The sequence below is a fragment of the Budorcas taxicolor genome, chromosome 22 (assembly GCF_023091745.1).
Source record: "Budorcas taxicolor isolate Tak-1 chromosome 22, Takin1.1, whole genome shotgun sequence".
NCBI classification, from domain to species: domain Eukaryota; kingdom Metazoa; phylum Chordata; class Mammalia; order Artiodactyla; family Bovidae; genus Budorcas; species Budorcas taxicolor.
Window position 1 is genome coordinate 25535293 of NC_068931.1, and position 19486 is coordinate 25554778.

Consider the following 19486-nt stretch of genomic DNA (forward strand, 5'->3'; position numbering starts at 1 on the left):
AGAGTTGAGCTGTAAGAATCAATTCTACTCTACAGCCAACAAATACTGAGCAAAGAGGAAACAGGCATACATACTAAAAATAGCCCTCCAGGCCCGTGGTAGATAATTATTTCTCCTAAATTCACAGAGTAAGAGAAATATAAATAAAAATGAAGAAACAGAGGAAACACTCCCAATTAAAAGATCAGTAGAATCCCCCTGAAAGAATCAAAATGAAACAAACTCTTCAGTCTAATAGACACCAAGTTAAAAGGAGATAGTGAAAATACTGAAGAAATTAAGAAGAGTTATCAATTGGAATTCAGATTACGGTAAAAATGAACTAGAAGCTATAAAGAGGAGCCAAGAAAAAGAAAACTCATTTAGCTAAAGGCAATGAATAGCAGATTGCATAATGAAGAATGAATGAATATTCTGGAAGATAGAATAATAGAAATCACCCACTCAGAAGAAGCCAAATGAAAAATTAAAAATGAAAGCAAAGTAAGAAACCTATGGGAAAATACAAAGTGTGCCAATCTACATATAATAGGGATCCCAAAAGGAGAAAAAAGAGAAAGGGGGATTGAAATTTTATTCAGAGAAATTAAGGCTGAAAACGTCTCAAACCTAAAGAAGGAACAGATATTCAGGTATAGGAGGCATCAGTTCAGTCGCTCAGTCATATCCGACTCTTTGCGGCCCCATGAATTGCAGCACACCAGGCCTCCCTGTCCATCACCAACTCCCGGAGTTCACTCAGACTCACATCCATCGAGTCAGTGATGCCATCCAGCCATCTCATCCTCTGTCGTCCCCTTCTCCTCCTGCCCCCAATCCCTCCCAGCATCAAAGTCAATGAGTCAACTCTTCGCATAAGATGGCCAAAGTACTGGAGTTTCAGCTTTAGCATTATTCCTTCCAAAGAAATCCCAGGGCTGATCTCCTTCAGAACGGACCGGTTGGATCTCCTTGCAGTCCAAGGGACTCTCAAGAGTCTTCTCCAACACCACAGCTCAAAAGCATCAATTCTTCAGCGCTCAGCTTTCTTCACAGTCCAACTTTCACATCCATACATGACCACAGGAAAAACCATAGCCTTGACTAGACAGACCTTTGTTTGCAAAGTAATGTCTCTGCTTTTGAATATGCTATCTAGGTTGGTCATAACTTTCTTTCCAAGGAGTAAGTGTCTTTTAATTTCATGGCTGCAGTCACCATCTGCAGTGATTTTGTAGCCCAAAAAATAATGTCTGACACTGTTTCCACTGTTTCCCCATCTATTTCCCATGAAGCGATGGGACCGGATGCCATGATCTTTGTTTTCTGAATGTTGAGCTTTAAGCCAACTTTTTCACTCTCCTCTTTCACTTTCATCAAGAGGCTTTTTAGTTCCTCTTCACTTTCTGCCATAAGGGTGGTGTCATCTGCATATCTGAGGTTATTGATATTTCTCCCAGCAATCTTGATTCCAGCTTGTGCTTCATCCAGCCCAGCATTACTCATAGGAGGCACAGAGAGTCCCAAATAAAATGAACCCAAACAGATCTACACCAAGATATAATAGAAATGGCAAAAGTTAAAAAGAGGATTCTAAATAGGCAGTAACAGAAAAACAGAGTTAATTACATGGGAACCTCCATTAGTTTATGAGCTGATTTCTCTACAGAAACATTTGCAGGCCAGAGGAAATAGCAACATGGGGGAAATCTGCAACCTAGGATACTCTACCTTGTAAAATTATCATTTAGAATAGAAGACAAAGAATTTCTCAGAGGAATGAAAACTAAAAGAATATAGCAATATTAAATCTATCCTAAAAGATATAATGAATGGTCTTCTCTAAATAGAAAAGAAGCAAGAATATATAGGAAAGAGAAAATCACAATTAGAAAAGTAAATCACTTAAATAAGCCAGTAGACAGATTCTTTTAAAGATCATAAAGTTTTTGTGAAAGCAGTGACAGCCACAATGAATAGCAAAAGGATATACATGAGTATGTTAAAGAGGACATCAAAATCATAAAATGTGGGGATGAGGAGAGAAATAAAATGTAAATATTTTTAGAATGTGTTTGAGTATATGACTACCAGTCTAAAGCAAGTAGATGTAGGAAGGGGTTAAACTACTTGAAAAACAAGGTAACAACAAATGAGAACATTCAGTAGATTTACCAAAACCAAAAAGAAGAGAACACAAGCATAATGTAAAAGGAAATCATAAACTACAAAAAGAAAAACAAAAATAAAATACAAAAATCAACTGGAAAATAAGGTTTTACGTGGTAATAAATACATATCTATCAATAACTACTTTAAATGTCACTGGATTAAATGCTTCAATTAGAAGACAAGGGAGGGCTTCTCTGGTGGTCCAGTGGTTGGGAATCCACCTTTCAATGCAAGGGACATTGGTTTGATGCCTGGTCTAGGAGGATCGCACAGGCCACAGAGAAGCTGAGCCCATGAGCCACAACTACTGAGCCCATGCACTGCAGCTACTGAAACCCATGTGCCTAGGGCCTGTGCTCTGCAACAAGAGAAACCACCGCAGTGAGTAGCCCACACACCACAACTAGAGAAAGCCTGTGTGCAGCAACCGAGACCCATCACAGCCCAACAAAAAGATGGCTGTGGACGGCAACAAGGCAGTGATAGACTGGAATAAAAAATATGAAACTAGAGCCTACAATATGTTCCTTACAAGAGACCCACTCTAAGGCAAAAGACACACATATATTGAAAATGAGGAGGTGGAACAAGATATCTTATGCAAATAGAAATGAAAATGGGGATCACACTATTCATATCAGGCCAAATAGATTTTAAAACAAAGTCCATAAAGAAAGTTAAAGAAGGACACTATATAATGATAAAGCAATCAATACAAGAAGAGTATATTACACTTATCAAACTATTTGCACCCAGTGTAGGAGCATCCAAATACATAGACAAATACCGAAAGACATAAATTGAGAATTGATGGGAATACAGTAACAGGAGACTTTAACACCCACTCAATCAATAGATAGATCTTCTAGACAGAAAATTAGTAAGGCAGCATAGATCCTAAAGGATACAACAGTTAGATGTAATTGATATTTTCAGGACGTTATTTCCAAAAAAACAATACACATTCTTTTTTAGTATAGTATACAGGGAACATTTTCTAGGATTGACCACATCCTAGGCCACAAAACAAGCCTCAATAAACTTAAAGAGAATAGAAATTATTTCTGATCGTAATATCTAAGCCTTTTCTCAGACCATACCAGATGAAACTAGAAATCGACTACAGAAAAATAAGAAAATTTATTACATGGAGCATGTAATCAAGATGCTACTAAAAACCAATGAGTCAACAACAAAATCAAACGGGAAATTTAAAAAATACCTTGAGATAAATGACAATAAAAGCAAAACCAAACAAAATCTGTGGGATACAGCAAAAGCAGTTCTGAGAATAAAATTCATAGTGGTACGTGCCTTTCTTAAAACATAAGAAAATTTTCAAACAACCTAATCTACCACCTAGAAGAATTAGAAAAGGAGCAAAAAAAAACCTAAAGTGAGCAGAAGGAAGCAAGGAAATAATAAAGATCAGAGAGGAAATAAAAGATTTTTTTATAAATAGAAAAAAGATCAACAAAACAAAGAGCTGCTTCATTGAAAAATAAACTTGACAAACCTCTGGCCAGGCTCGCCAAGAAGAAAAGAGCAAGGACCCAAATATACAAAATAAGAAATGAAAAAGGAGAAATAACCAATACCAAACAAATTCTAAGAAACCATAAGAGAATACTGTGAAAAATTATATGCCAATAAATCCAACAACCTAGAAGAAATGGACAAGTTTCTAGAAACATGCAGCCCACCAACACTGAATCAAAAAGAAATACATAATTGGAACAGACCAGTCACTAGAAGTGAAATGACATCTGTAATTTAAAATCTCCCTATAAACAAAAGTCCAGGACCATATGATTTCACATGTGACTTCTACCAAACATACAGAGAAGAAGCTATGCTGATCCTTCTCAAACTCTCCCAGAAAACTGAAGTGGAAAGCACACTCCTAAAGACATTCTATGAAGCCACCATCACCCTGATACCAAAGCCAGACAAAGACAGTACCAGAAAAGAAAATTACATGCCATTATCTTTGATGAATATATATGTGAAAATTCTCAACAAAATATTAGCAAACCCCAAATCCAACAACACTAGAAAAGATCATACATCACAAGCCCTTGCAGCACAGCTCAGGAAACCCCCCTGCACTGCAATGAAGCCCTAGCACGGCCAAGCAAAACAAAAAAGATAACACCACAACCAAGTTGGATTCATCCCGGGGTCACAAGGATGGTTCGATGTATGCAAATTAATCAGTGTTGTATACCACATAACAAAAGACAAAAACCATGTGATGACTCAATAGATGCACAAAAGCATTTAATAAAATTTAGCATCCATTCATGATAAAAACTCTTAAACCAAAGTGAGTATAGAAGGAAGATACTTTTCAATATGATAAAAGTTATTTATCCCAATCCCACACCCAGTATAATACTCAACTGTGAAAAGCTGAAAGCCTTCCCACTCAATTCTGGAATAAGACAAGGATGCAAACTGTATTCAAGATAGTATTGGAAGTCCTAGCAATAGCAATCAAACAGGAAAAAGAAAGAAAAGATACCCAAATTGGAAAAGAAGAGGTAAAATTGTCATTATATGCAGATGACCTGATACTATATATAGAAAACCCTAAAGACTCCACACAAAAACTACTAGATTGATACATGAATTCAGCAAGGTAGCAGGGTACAAGATGAATATTAAGAAATCTGTTGCATTTCTTTACACTTAACAATGAACTATCAGAAAGGGAATGTGAAAAAAAAAAAATGCCTTTTACTTGCATCAAAGAAATAAAATACTTAGCAGTAAACCTGACCACGGAAGTGAAAGACCTATATGCTGAGAACTATAAAACATTAATAAAGAACAGTGAAGATGATTCAAAGAAACAAAAGGATACTCCCATACTCTTGGATCGGAAGAATTAATATTGTTAAAATGGCCATACTGCCCAAAGCAATCTACCCATGTAATGAGTATCCCTATGAAATAATCATGACATTTTCCACAGAACTAGAGCAAATAATCCTATTGGAATCACAGCAGGCCCAGAATTGCCAAAGCACACCTGAGGATAAAGAACATAGCTGAAGGCATAACCCTCCCAGACTTCAGGCAATACAGCAAAGCTTATTGTTGTTTAGTTGTGGAGTTGTGTCCAACTCTTTTGCAATTCTGTGGACTGTAGCCCATCAGGCCCCTCTGTCCATGGAATTTTCCAGGAAAAGAATACCGAAGTGGGTTGCCATTTTCTTCTACAGGCAATCTTCCTGACCCAGGGATCAAACCCACGTTTCTTGCATTGGCAGGTGAATTCTTTCCCTGAGCCACCTGGGAAGCCCAGTAAAAAGCTACAGTAATTAAAACAGTATGGTACTGGCACAAAAACTGACATATGGATCAATGGAACAGAAGAGAGCCCAGAGATTAAATCCACAAAACCTACAGTCTTCAACAGAAGAGGCAAAAACATACAATGGAAAAAAGACACTCTTCAACAAGTTGTGCTGAGAAAGTTAACAGCCACGTGTAAATCAATGAAGTTAGAACACATCCTTACACCTTACACAAAAATAAACTCGATGACTTCAAGACTTAAATATAAAACATGGCCCCATAAAACTAAAAGAAAATAACATAGACAAAACATTCTCTGACCTCCTATGTTTTCTTAGGTCAGTCTCCCAAGACAATAGAAATAAAAGCAAAAATAAACAAGTGGCACCTAATCAAACTTACAGGCTTTTGTACAATAAGAGAAACCATAAGATGAAAAGATAACCTACAGACTTGGAGAAAATACTGCAAATGATGTGACTAAGAGGGGCTTAATTTTCTAAATATACAAAGAGCTCATACAACTCATCAACAGAAAGCAAATAACCCAGTTTAAAAATGGGCTGAAAAACTAAGCAGACATTCCTCCAAAGAAGACATAGATGGCCAACAGGCATATGAAAATATGCTCAATATCATTAATTATTAGATGAGGTGTCACTTCATACCAGTCAAAATGACCATCATTTAAAAATCGACCAATCGCAAATGCTGGAGAGGGTGTGGTAAAAAGGGGACCCTCCTACATTGTAGGTGGAAACGCAAATTGGTGCAGCCCCTATGGAGAACAGTATGGAAGTTCCTTCAAAAATTAAAAATAGTTATTGTATGATCTAGCAGTCCCACTCCTGGGCATATATCCAGACAAGCTATAATTAAAAAAGATACATTCTCCCCAGTGTTCATAGCAGCAATATCTACAATGACCAACTCACAGAAACAACGTAAATGTCAATCGTCAGATGAATGGGTAAAGATGTGGTACACATTATAATGGAGTTCTACTCAGTCATTAAAAAAAAAGAATGCCATTTGTAGCAACATACATGTACCTAGATATGATCATACTAAGTCACTCAGAGAAAAACAAATACCACATGTACCATTATATGTGGAAGTAAACTATGACACAGATGAATTTACCTACAAAATAGGAGCAGACTCACAGCAACAGACTTGGGGTTGCCAAGGGGGAGGGAGGGGAGGAGAGGGATGGATTAGAAGTTTGGGATTAGCAGATGCAAACTATTATATATAGAATAAACAACAAGGTCTGCTGTATAGCACCGGGGACTATATTCAATATCCTGTGATAAACCATAATGGAAAAGAGTATGTACACGTATGTATAACTGAATCACTTTTCGGCACAGCAGAAATTGACACAACATTGGAAATCAACTATACTTCAACAAAATAAATTTTAAGAAAATAATTGATTTTACTCTGAATTTTTATTTTGTCTTTGGGCTCTCTCCTTCTGTTGAATATTAATATTAGAGAAGGCAAGTGGGGAGGGATAAAGTAGGAACTTGGAAATAACATACACTACTGTATATAAAAGATAAATATATCTGTAATCCAATAAAAAAGTTAGGTGATATAAATTAAGCTAAAAAAATTTAGGAAGGCACTAAAGGGAAGTTTTTCTTAAGTAAACCTGACATATTCATAGTCAAATTTAGATATTAAACAGGTTCATCTGGAAATGACTATTTACTTTTCAAAATAATTGCTGTACAAAAGGATTCACTCAGGATTCGACTAATTAACAAGGTCTCCTAAGGCATCTGACATTTAATTCATTTTAATTACAACCTTTGAGGAGTACTCGGTAAGCAAGGCATACCTGCATTTCCCATTTGTTAATTGAAATAACAACTGAATTATTACTGTGTTCTAGTAATTTTTGAAACTAATTGCCTTCGGTTTTATGTAGCTTATTTGTTTTTAAATGAAACTTTCTTGGCCAAGAAATTGTTTTCTCCTGTGTCTACTGAAAGTCTCAATGATTAGAATGTTAATAAAGTCACTGTAATATTCTCTGGGCTAGCCCTTGTTTCAGATCTGCACTCTTGGGTTTACCATTTGCACAGAATCACATTAATAGGAAGGTTATATCCTATTTCAGTGTATCTATCATGCATTATACTCCTTGCTCAGAAAAGGGCTTTATTCTCTGCCCCAATGGCATCATCTTTCTTCAGAGTCCAGGGAAGCACCCTGGAATTTAAACAAGTATTCTTTTCAGAGCTGCGGGCCCTCTTGTTTCCCAGCAGCGGCCTCCTGTGCCCTCGGCCTTGACTCCTTTGCCCCAAGCCTGGAGGTTGGAAGCCATGGCAGACCCGGGCCTGCCTTCGGTCCTTATCATCCACATACACAATGGCGAAAAAGAAATGCACACATCTGAGAATCAGGATTTCGACTGTAAATCACATCTACCCTTGCGTAATCCATCAAAGAGACGTTCATTGATGGCCACATTGTCATTCTAAAACTTGAATTTCTGTTTGGCTGAGAATACCCCTGATGGGTATGTGACAGGGTTGTGAACTCTTTGTATAAAAGCCTCTTTATAAATCAGATTTCTTAAGGCTGTAATGATTGTGTTATCTGGGAGAGGGAGTGTGGGAAGAAATGTAAAATACAGGGCAGAGGGCACGCGGTCAAGGCAAAGTTACGAAGTTCAGGGAAGCTTGGTTACAAAACTCTTTTCTTCGGAACACTGACAGAATCCCCAAGTCAGCTTTTTAAGAGAAGAAAACTCACAGCGAAGGTGAGTCCAGTTTTAGATCAAGCTCACCTATCGTGTCTGTTTTCTGAATTATTGTCAGCATAAAAGCAGTGATCCTCGGTCTGCCTAAGGACGGCTGCAGCCCGTTAGTGACCAAGCAGTGTGATCTTTGAGCACCAAGGTTTTCATCCGTAGGCATGGGATGCCGGATGCCGGACTTTAGACCATAGACAAGGACTCACGGAGTCTTAATGACAGTTACTTTCAGATCCACTGCTTGTATTTAAAAGTTGAGTAATTACTGCTGTGGGCTTCCCAGGTGGCTCAGTTGTAAAGAATCCACCTGCCAATGCAGGAGACACGGGATTGATCCCTGGGTTGGGAAGACCCCTGGAGAAGGAAGTGGCAACCCACTCCAGTGTTCTTACCTGGAGAATCCCATGGACAGAGGAGCCTTTCGGGCTACAGTCCATGGGTTGCAAAAGACTTGGACATGACTTAGCGACTAAACAACAGGCGCTGCTATGAAATTTTTTCCCCCCAGAAAAAGTTCAGCAAGGAACATGTCGTTGTAAGTATTCCATTTTCCTAAGCTGTCTCATTGGTCCAGTTGGTGAATGAATGGGGTGTGAAAGTGTCATTTCTTTCCTAAGACAAGTAGAGAGTTCTGAGAAGCTAAGACTTTCCAAGAAGCATCATCAGACTAAAAAGCCCCCATTCCTATGCTGAGTAGCTTCATTGGCATACTGTGTGTCTTTTGTTGTGTTGTTTTAATCCATAGGAAGTGTCAGAGAAAGAGAATGTCACAGAAAAAAGTAGTTCATGTGTATAAGATACTGCAGTTGTATGTAATGTTTGAATTGTCTGCTAAACATTTCCATTTACCCCTGTTTCCAACCATGCTCTAAGGAGCTTTGTATTTGTAACATAACACATTCTCATGCATTGTCTTTAACATGTGACTATTTAGGGAGAAGACCTTGTTTTCCATTTTTCATGAATTATTGGTTCTTCAGATGGGGCTCAGTTCCCCCCACCAGCTAAACAGACTTTCAGCTGTGGAGTGAGGAGGAGAAAGGATCGTTAAATGCCTATTCCAGGAGTCAGGGAACCAAGTTACACTTTCTGGAGAGTATTCTGAAAATAAATAGTCCCACTCTGTGATGCATGAGATTCTGACCACAGGTTGGAATTGGGTTTTGATCTTGTCAGCCACCTTCACATAGCTACACAAAGCTTTCCGAAGTCACTTATTCTTCTGGGTGTGTCCATCTTTGCTCTGCATGTGTGCTAAGTTGCTTCGGCCGTGTCCAACTCTTTGCGACCCTGTGTACCACAGCCCGCCAGGCTCCTCTGTCCATGGGATTCTCCAGGCAAGAAGATTGGAATGCATTGCTGTACCCTCTTCCAGGGCATCTTGCTGACCCAGCAATCAAACCTGCATCTCATACCTGCATTGGCAGGCAGGTTCTTTACCACTAGCGCCACCTGGGAAGCTCTGAGATAATCAGCTGCCATTATTTTTCTGGTTTTACATGGCCGGTACTGGCCTGGGGAAAGCAGAGAACTGTGGGGAAGTATGTTCTGTCTGTCCCTGGAGTCAGTGTACACTTGACCTCCAGGTCACGTGCGTGCAAGTACCTACTCAGGCACAATTTCAAGTTTCTTCCAAGAAAAAAGCCACGCCTCCTTCAGTCCAGTATCCCTTTCTAATAGCTCCTCCCTGTTCCTTCTTGTAAGGAATGGCCTGTCCTCACTCACTAACTTCTCCCTGGCCTCCTGTTCCAGCTCTTGACTCCCCTGGAATCTGCTTCTGGTCTCCTCACTCAACTGAAGCTTCATGTGCTAAGATCCACAGTGACCTGAATTGTCACACATCTTCCTGACCTGCCTGGACCTCTTGCCGTCACTGTCTTCACCCCATCCCTCTCCTGAGCTGTGCTCCCCGCCGTCCGCTTCTGTGACACCATCAGGGCCTGTTCCCTGCTGTGAGCAGTGAGGTGGTGCGGGCCGTTGTGTTTCTCTGCCTTGGTCTCCTCCTCTGCTGCCTCTTAGGGGTTCAGCCCTCTTCACGTCCTCAGATTCTGTCAATAGAACACTGAGCTCAAACTCTCTTCAACCCTGAACTCCTCAGTTTCTCCCAACGCCTGTTCTTCTAAGTGTCTGTCTGAATCAGTAGCACCGGGATTCGCCTCGCCTTCTAAACCCCCAGACCAAATCATCATCCTGGGGGTGTTTTCATGCCTCTCTTGCACGCTCACAACTCCTTCCGCCTCCAGACTTCCTCAGCATAATTGCCTGAGTTTGTCCTCCCTCTGCCTCTTGAATGATCCATGATCCTCCCACTGATCTGCATTCCACCTTCTGCTGTTACGGAGCCTGTTTCTATCTGTCACATGCTGGCCTCCATCACCCCCCTGCCAGCTAATCCCAGGGGCTCCTCGTTCTCAGCAGCCCTACTCCACACCAGCTCAGTGAGCCTGTGTGGGCACCCAGCACGGAACTGAACAAGTCAGTTGTAAATGGAATCCATGTTTGTAGGAAAAGGGGAACTGATGCATGTTCTTCGGACTTTTAGGGGTGGTGGGAGTAGATGGTCCCTGTGGTCTGGCTGTTAGTCCCAGGACGGGCACCTTCCACAGCCTCCTTCAAACCCCACTAGGGAACTCTCTGTGTTAGAGACAGTCACTTTGCCTGTGCCTCGCTGAACATATGCTTCATAGACTAGAGAGAAGTGACAGTTCTAGAAAGGGTGCTCGCTGTCCTCACAATAAATCTCTCTGATTAGCCCTGGGTTGGCAGTCTGCACCTTGAACCCTGGGGAGAAGTGTCTTACTCCAGGGCAGCGTATCTTATCTCTGATAAGATGGGATCATTGAACATCGCTGTAGAAAAGGAGCAAGACTTGTAAAGGGGTGAGGATGAGAAGATTGTGCTGGGGGCGGGGCGGGGGGGTGGATGAGAAGATTGTGCTGGGGGCGGGGCGGGCGGGGGGGGGGGGTGGAAACTGCTGGAAAGAAAGGCTTTAGACCAGAGAACTGCTGGTAAAGCCAGGTTCTGGGTATGGGTGGGAGTTTGCTCGCCCTGAATTCGTGCTGTGGATTGACCCCCATCATAACCAGGTGCCAGGAGCTTGGCTGTAAACACTCAAGCTGCTCATCACCAGAGATCACCAACCAGTAGGCAAAAGTCACCCATAATCTGTGATAGGTAATAACACCTGCCTCAGACACAATGCCAGCTCCTCGCTTAGCACCAGCATTAGAGGGCTTATTCTTGATCATCCAAATACCTCCCCCCCCCCCCCACCCGACACTTCCCTAATGAAGCCACAGCATTTCCCAGTTCAGAAATAACTGTCATCTTCACCAATGCCACGGCCAGGTTAGTGGTGGCGCAGTTGATGGTGGTCACCGAGACCAGGTCTGCTAGACACCTTTTTTCCCCTAAATTGATACCAATATGAAGACACACACACACACAAATTAACACGTAGCCCAGATGACTTATCAATAACAGTTTCCACATAAAAATATAAAAGACATTCTTATGGTATCCATTTAAAAACAAAAGTACCTTGGGTTTGTCTGGTGACATCCAGTAACCTCTGCCTGCCATTCTAGGTGACATATTTGGGCCAGGGGTGTCAAGTCCCCAAACTCTGCCATCCACAGAGCAGTAAGAACAATGACCCCAGCACGTCCACTTTCAGGCTCCTTGAATATACGTGGAGAGTGAGTAAATACAGACGGCATCTGTGCAGAGTTCAGAAGCAGTGACGAGTGCTGATTGTTGTGTGTGATGGTCCCAAACCGCATCTGTTGTGGTTAGGGCTGGGCCTTAGGTGGTGACGGGGGGCAGTTGGAACTAAAGCACAGACAGGCAGGAAAGTACAAGGAATGAGTTTAGGTGACACTGAGCCTGTCCCACTGGAGGGACCTGTGTGTTCATACAGGGGAGAGCAGGGAAAAACTAGAAAGATGGCATCAAATGGGAAGAAATCACTAGAAAGACTGCTACAGGCCTCGATGGGAGGCAGGAGAAGCTGGACTTTGTCCAGTAGTCAGAGGGGCCCCTGGAGATGGGAAGTAACATGATGAAAGCCACATGCTGAGACTTTTAGAAGGAATGTGCTGAAAATGTAACGCTTCAGCATGAAACGGAATATGAGGGAAAACTGGAAATAGGGTGATTGGCCATCCGGTCTTGTAAATTACCTTTTATTGTCAGATGAAATACATTTCAAGCCACAGCTACTTTTCTCTTGGATACAAATGTCCCATGATGAATTAAATCCAAAGGAAAGTAGGATGATTTCTGTTGAAAGGATGTAAGAGTTAGGAAGTAAGATGGCACCATAAACCCTGTGATATGTAACCTCGGAACCCCAAAGCATATATAATTTTTCCCATAAAATACACTGCTGTACAGCTTCCTTCGAGCACCCACATCTGCAGCCACAAGTTGAGAGTAACCCGTGGAGATGCGTTTGTCTGCAGAGCTGTGAGCAGGGCTCACCCACCATGGGCTGCCCTCCCACACCTGCTGGGTGAAGCATTAATTTGTGCCTCCACCACATGACAGCTCAGTTCTTATCCAGGACGGGGTCCCTTTGAAGTCAGGTTTTGTTTTATTTTTAACTACCTTTGTCTCCGAAATGGGTTTCAGATAAGCCTAGTTCTTGAAGTCACATGATTACACCCAAACTGCCTGCTCAACCCACTCCAATATTCTTGCCCGGAGAATCCCATGGACAGAGGAGCCTGGCAAGCTGTAGTCCATAGGGTCACAAAGAGTCAGAGAGGACTGAAGTGACTTAACAACACTGCCTTCTCATCACAAGGGAAGAACTCTTTTTATTCTGGCCTCATGTTAGTATCTCCTCACTGATCAGATCCCAGGGGTAAGAAGCTCTCTCATTCTCACACACACACACCTTTGTGCGTGAATTCCTTTCAGGAGTCATGTGGCCATCTCAGGAGCTTTCCATATTTCAGGTGCTGTTTGGAGTTTAGCTGGAAAGGCTCTCGGTCAGCCAAGCTCACCTCACCAGGCCCTGTCACCTACAAATACCTATTTTTATTAATAGTACTCTCTACCCCCAACCTGCGGGGAAGCTCTAAGGACTGACTGCCCAGTTAGGGAAGGAAGAGGCAGAAGCAGCTGTAGGGAACCTTATGAGAAGAGAAGAGAGGGCTTCCCAGAGGTCAAATTCAACTACATGTAGCTGCTTTTCTGTGTTCCTAGGAGAAGGCAATGGCAGCCCACTCCAGTACTCTTGCCTGGAAAATCCCATGGGTGGAGGAGCCTGGTGGGCTGCAGTCCTTGGGGTCGCTAAGAGTCAGATATGACTGAGTGACTTCCCTTTCACTTTTCACTTTCATGCATTGGAGAAGGAAATGGCAACCCACTCCAGTGTTCCTGCCTGGAGAATCCCAGGGACGGGGGAGCCTGGTAGGCTGCCGTCTATGGGGTTGTTACCGAGTCGAACACGACTGAAGCGACTTAGCAGCAGCAGCAGACCCTGATCAGCCAATGATCCTATGGCAGAAACCAACACAATATTGTAAAGTCGTATCCTTACATTAAAAATAAATACATTTTAAAAATGCGATTGTAATTGACATCTTAGCATATCATCACTGACATCTAAGTCAGCAATCCCTAATTAAGTGTAGGGGCAGGAGGAGAAGGGGACGACCGAGGATGAGATGGCCGGATGGCATCACTGATGGACGCGAGTCTGAGTGAACTCCGGGAGTTGGTGATGGACAGGGAGGCCTGGCATGCTGCGTTTCATGGCGTCGCATAGAGTCGGACACGACTGAGCGACTGAACTGAACTGATCTGAACGACTAATGCCAAAATTTAGAAATTTCTAAATCAGATTCAGCCTTGACCCTTATACTTCTCTCTAATCCCATATTGAAACGTGACTATTTTTTAAATCAAAAAAAATTGACAGACTCCTTATCCTTTCACGTTTTCCGTGATTCTTGTCACTCTGGCATAAACAGAACCAAGCACATCTATAGATGTTACACCCATCCACCCTAGACTCTAAAGACATTCCTTAAGAAAGAAAAGAAACACAGTTGGCTACTTTACAGTTTGATAGCAAGATGGAAACACTATTTTACTTCATTTGTAATCAGTCCATGCTTCCAAAAGTCAGGGAGGGGAGCACCCCAACCAGAGCTTTTTACTGTCCTGGTTGGTTCTCAGCTTCTGCAGAAGACCCCAAAGTGGGGCAAGAGCCCCCCTGGGCCAGCTTACAAGCCTCTCTCTTCCTTATGCAAACCTCATTTCCTCCACCACGACCTTCTTAAGAAAAGCTCAAAAGGGGAAAGCCTGCAGCTGTTGAAGAAAATCCACTGCTCTGAATATTTTGTTTCAGCCTAAGAGCTGCTGAGATGAAAACTTGTATCTGGTGGGTCCTCTGGGTGGGAGCAGGCCCAGGGAGAAGTGCCAATGGATGAGACTTTTAATGGCTTCCATTTCGCTTAGACTTGAGATTTGCCGGGTCACCCGGGGTCACATAACTGTTCTTAATGGCTGGATTTCTACTGCAAGTGAATCAGGCCTTGGAAGCCGGTTTGAGGCCGGGTGCAGCATAGGTGGGAGCCAGTGTGATGTAACAGGAGCCCATCTCATTTGGTCTTAAGCAAACTACAAACCAAAAGCTAATGGGAGCTATTATTTCATTGCCTTCATTACACCAGAGCCCCTGAGATGGAGGACTCAAGGAAAAGGTGAAAAAAAAAAAAAGTTGGAAACACAGCCTAAATGCAGGCGAAGCCTTTTTCTTTCTTTTTGAGTCAGAATTGGCTCAGTTTTTATCTATGAAGTTAACGGTAGAGTAGCTGAACCAGGTATAAACTGCCCCCTGCTGTCTGACACAGAGAAGGACATAAAATATCTTCATTATAAAGAAGCACGCTCTGAATGCCGGCTGTGAATCGCCAACAAGCCGGGGTGAAGGCAGGCTGCTGCGGGCACGGGTCACCTGCCTCCTGTCTGGTGGGAAGATGAAGGGAGGGTGGGGCAGAGGCAGCTCTTACGCACAGCGCTATGGGGGATTTGGAGAGCTGCCTCATTCCACCCTCTGCCGCCTTGCTTCTCAGAGTATGTACGGTCTGGTCCAGCCCGGCACACATCACCCGGGAGCTTGTTAGAAAAATGCAGGGTCTCAGGCCCCGCCCTTGCTTACTGAGTCAGAATCTGCAAGAAACAAGATCCCCAGGGGACTGAGGTGCACATTTACCCGTGAGAATCCCTGGAGGAGCTTTTCCGCTAGACAGGGTTCGCTTAGCCCCTAAGGTTTGGATCAAGTCGAATTCAGCTTGAACAGTGAAGAAACACCACTCCTCGGGAGAACGGCATCCTCTAGTAAGATCGTGATCTCTTACACCCGTACTTTCTTCCTGCTCCTCTTTTCTGCGTCCCCACGGATCACTGGCGCCCTCCCTGGGCTGTGCTTCCCCGCTACTTGCTACATTTCAGCAGCATTTGCCAAACTGGTTTCTTGCAAAATCGCTCCACGTCTGGCAGCCCCCTGTCGGCTCAGGTCACCCCTCCCCTCCGTCCATCGCAGCTGGTGTCACGTCAGAGCAGCCTCGGGCCCCTCCGGGTCGCGTGTCGCTAACCCCGCGTGTTCTCTTCTGCGCCAGGTCCGGGAAGAGTGCCGGCTCCTGAACGCGCCGCCGGTCCCGCCCCGCAGCGCAAAGCCTCAGTCCACCAGCCCCTCGGTCCCTCCTCGCACAGCCAAGCCGGCGCGGCCGCAGACTCGCTCGCCCAGCCCCACCTTGTCCTACTATTCTTCAGGGCTGCACGACATGTAAGTCCTATGCCAGCGCCCGCTTCCCCCACAGTCCCCTCAGCAGCCAAGGCCCCCGGTCCTTGTAGACAGTGTCAGGGAGCTGGCCCCTCTCCGTGGTGTAGGAAAAGCAGTTTTTTCTCTCTCTATTTCTACTGGACGAGCATAGACCCTGTTGGTTCTGAGCTAGGATGGAGGAGCCGGTGGCATGAGCAGACTGCAGAGTCTGTGCGGGGTTCCGTGATAAAGCCTGGCCCATGCTGCTCTCCACTCTGAATTCAGCCGAGCAGACAGCAACTTCCAGGGAGACGGGGAACCACGGGGGTGCTGCCTCTACTCTGAGTTTCCACCCAGAGCCGGGGTCCCTTCCTGACCATCGGCGGACCGTCTTCCATTTCCATCCTCCAGGTGCCCTGAGCGAATGCTTCTGCAGTGTGGCTCATTCCATGGTTGGCACAGGCTGATAACTTTTTTTTTTTAAGAAATCTTTCATTATATTACATTATATCTGTCTCTATGTAACTGTCAACTGTTTCTTGTGTCTAGAGAAACAAATTTAGGTCTACCCGCTTCTCTTGGTCAGGCTGTGAAACCGCGAGGTCAGCCGTGAATGGCCTCTTCTCTTCTCCCAAAGAGGCAGACTTGGTTCCACCCACTGTCCACCCCACCCCACCTCGGTCACCCACTCTGAGCGCACTTGGGTTTCATGGTTGTTCTGAAGAGAGGGCCCCAGAGCTGCAGGGGGTCACACATGCTCCTGACGGGTTACAGTAGCTCTCCTTGGCAGGTGTTTTTTGTTCCCTGAACATTTAAATCCTCATGCTGGTGTTAACTGTGCAGAAACCAAGGCAAGCGTAAGCACTGTATTTGAAACGTTTCTTCCAGCCTCACCCTCTTGGATGGATAGGTCATCAGTGGTCGTGATGGTAGTCCTGTCCCTGTAGCACAAGACGCCCACTAACTGTTCCCTCACACCCCCCTTGCCCACTGCAGACGTCACTAATCAATCAGACCCTATTGGTGATAAGCCCGAACAAGGCTAAAGACGTTTCTGATCACGAAGATCCAGGCACTCACTAACAAATGATTTTCTTGTAGTTAAAAATCTATTTGCCATCTCTGCTGTGGCTTCTTAAGTCAGTATCTTCATATCCATAGTTACTGATGTATTTTAGTAATTTAAAGATTCTTTAAAAAATTTTTTAAGTGAGGTTAAGTAGATACTTTATTGAATTCATGATAAGAAATATTTGCTTCCTAACAACATTTGTCTACTCAGAAGTGACATCGATGGGCTAAAGCAAGGCTGGATGTTTCACTATCACTTTCTCACTCACCCCTCTCTCTATGTGTTTGGCTTTAAAGCAGCGTCACTAAAAGTGAGACGAGTCCCTCCGAGAGCGCTCCCGTGTCCTGCTACCCGTGTAACCGAGTGAAGGCAGATTCCGTGGACCCCAAGTCCCCGTGCGGCAGCCCCACTTCTGAAGCTCTGTCCTCCAGGCTCTCGTGGCCAAACCATTACTCCGGAGCGTCGGAGACCCACACCAGGAGCGACTTCCTGCTGGATCCGAGCCGCAGCTACAGTTACCCCCGACAGAAGACACCGGGCACACCCAAGAGAAACTGCCCGGCCACCTTCGAGCTGGACGGCCGCGAGCTGGCCGCCAGCCCGCCCGGGCCGGGCCCCGCGGAGCCCGCGGGCTGTCCCAAGTCGGCCAGCTACTGCCTGGAGCGCTCGGGCGACAGGAGCCTGGCGGGCGGGCCGGCCAAGCAGAGCAGCTCCTGCCCCGCCTTGCCCCCCCGGGCCCCGAGGCCACTGGAAGAGAAAGCGGCCCCGGACACCCCGCCTCTGCCCCTTCAAATCGACGGTGCTGAGGAAGCCCCCAAGTCCGGGTCTCCGGACCTGTCCGAGGACGCGTACTTCGTCCAGAAGGGCGCGCCGGACCTCCTCTCCGCGCCCTACCCCTTCTCGTCGCCAATCCACCTGCAGCTGGCCCCCCGCTCCTGCGGCGACGGGTCCCCGTGGCAGCCGCCCGCCGACCTGTCGGGACTCTCGGTCGAAGAGGTGTCCAAGTCCCTGCGGTTCATCGGGCTGTCGGAGGACGTCATCGTGTTCTTCGTGACCGAGAAGATCGACGGCAATCTGCTCGTTCAGCTCACGGAAGAAATCCTCTCGGAGGATTTCAAACTGAGCAAACTGCAGGTGAAGAAAATCCTGCAATTCATTAACGGCTGGAGACCCAAAATATAGCCAAATAAGCCCAGCTGGCATGGAGCAAAACTGATAACTGTGTTGTCCTAGGCGGGACTGGCTGGGACCCGGTTTCATGGATTTCTTTTTTTTTTTTTTTGCACTAAAAACCTTCGCTGTAAATAGGGATAAGAGAAAACTCTTACTATGCAGATTACAATTTTTGAATGGTGAACAGGCTATTTTGTACATCAATAAAAATGCTGTACAGAACACTTAGAGGTGTGCCTTGTACGTCACTCAACACTCAACAGCTGCTAAAAGACAAAAGGCATGTTCAGAGAAATACTTCTTACCCAAGTAGGTTTATGCAAGAAGGTCTGATATTTATTTACAAAATAGCCAAAGCTGAGAAACACAAGAAATCTTAAACACACACACACACACGCTTTTGAACAATTCCCTCCTCTGGGAGAATCAACTTCAGACAATTAACTCTAGTCTGTGCTCTGTTGTTTGGACTGCTCAGTGCTAATTGTTTTCCTCTTGTGCCTGAAAATGTTAGTAATATGAAATGACACTGCAGTGTTACGTGCTTGATGGGGATCTTTTTATCAAAAGGCATTTTATCAAGTCTTGTGCTGGTAGAGGGTATAAGACGTCCTTAGAAATAATAAATCATGACCACAACAATTTATCTGTAGCTGCTAATTTTATTGAGCAGAGAAAAATTACCCAGAATATATATGTGTATGTGTATTTATCTAGACATGATACAAATGTATGTTTTCAACATCCCTATGAGTCTGATCTTTTAGGTAACATCTGTTCACTTTCAAATATCCACTGAAAGTTTGGGGCCATTAATTAAGTCGACTCTTAGGAAGAGTGGACAGAATGATGTCAAGGATTCTCAGAATCCTGTCCCTCGAAACTCAGTCTTACCAGTTTCCAGCATGGAAAACTTGGAACAAACCAGTAGAGAGTCTGTATTGAAGAATGAAGTTGAATTTTAAACCTGTTACAGGTTGGGTTTTGCATAGAATACTCCCTTGCCCATTCATGTCTGGGGAACTGATCATTTCTGTTGAGTGGTAATTCTCGGGTTTGAGGGTCGTCTTCTGGTATCTGGTGATGAGGGGTCTGGAGAGCAGTTTTCAGAGCCATGTCTCGTGTTCAACGTGCTTTGTGCTTTAGGAGAGCTCGGAAGTCAGACACACCACCCTCTGCTTTGATCTGTGCTGCGTCTGTGGCATCATTTTTTAGAGCATCAATAAGAGTACTTGTCTAG

The 19486-nt window shown here is 44.2% G+C and overlaps 1 protein-coding gene across 2 annotated transcripts in view; it reads left to right on the plus strand.

Annotated features, from left to right (window-relative positions):
- Positions 1-18269, plus strand: part of GAREM1 (GRB2 associated regulator of MAPK1 subtype 1) — a 232954-nt gene extending 214685 nt beyond the window's left edge. The window contains exons 5-6 of one of the 2 annotated variants that reach the window (XM_052660476.1): positions 15859-16025; positions 17370-18269. In XM_052660476.1, the coding sequence (XP_052516436.1) occupies positions 15859-16025; positions 17370-18255 (1053 nt within the window). In that variant the 3' untranslated portion in view covers positions 18256-18269. The remainder of the gene's footprint in view (positions 1-15858; positions 16026-17369) is intronic. The other variant, XM_052660477.1, reaches the window with a different exon arrangement.
- The last annotated feature ends 1217 nt before the right edge of the window (positions 18270-19486 follow it).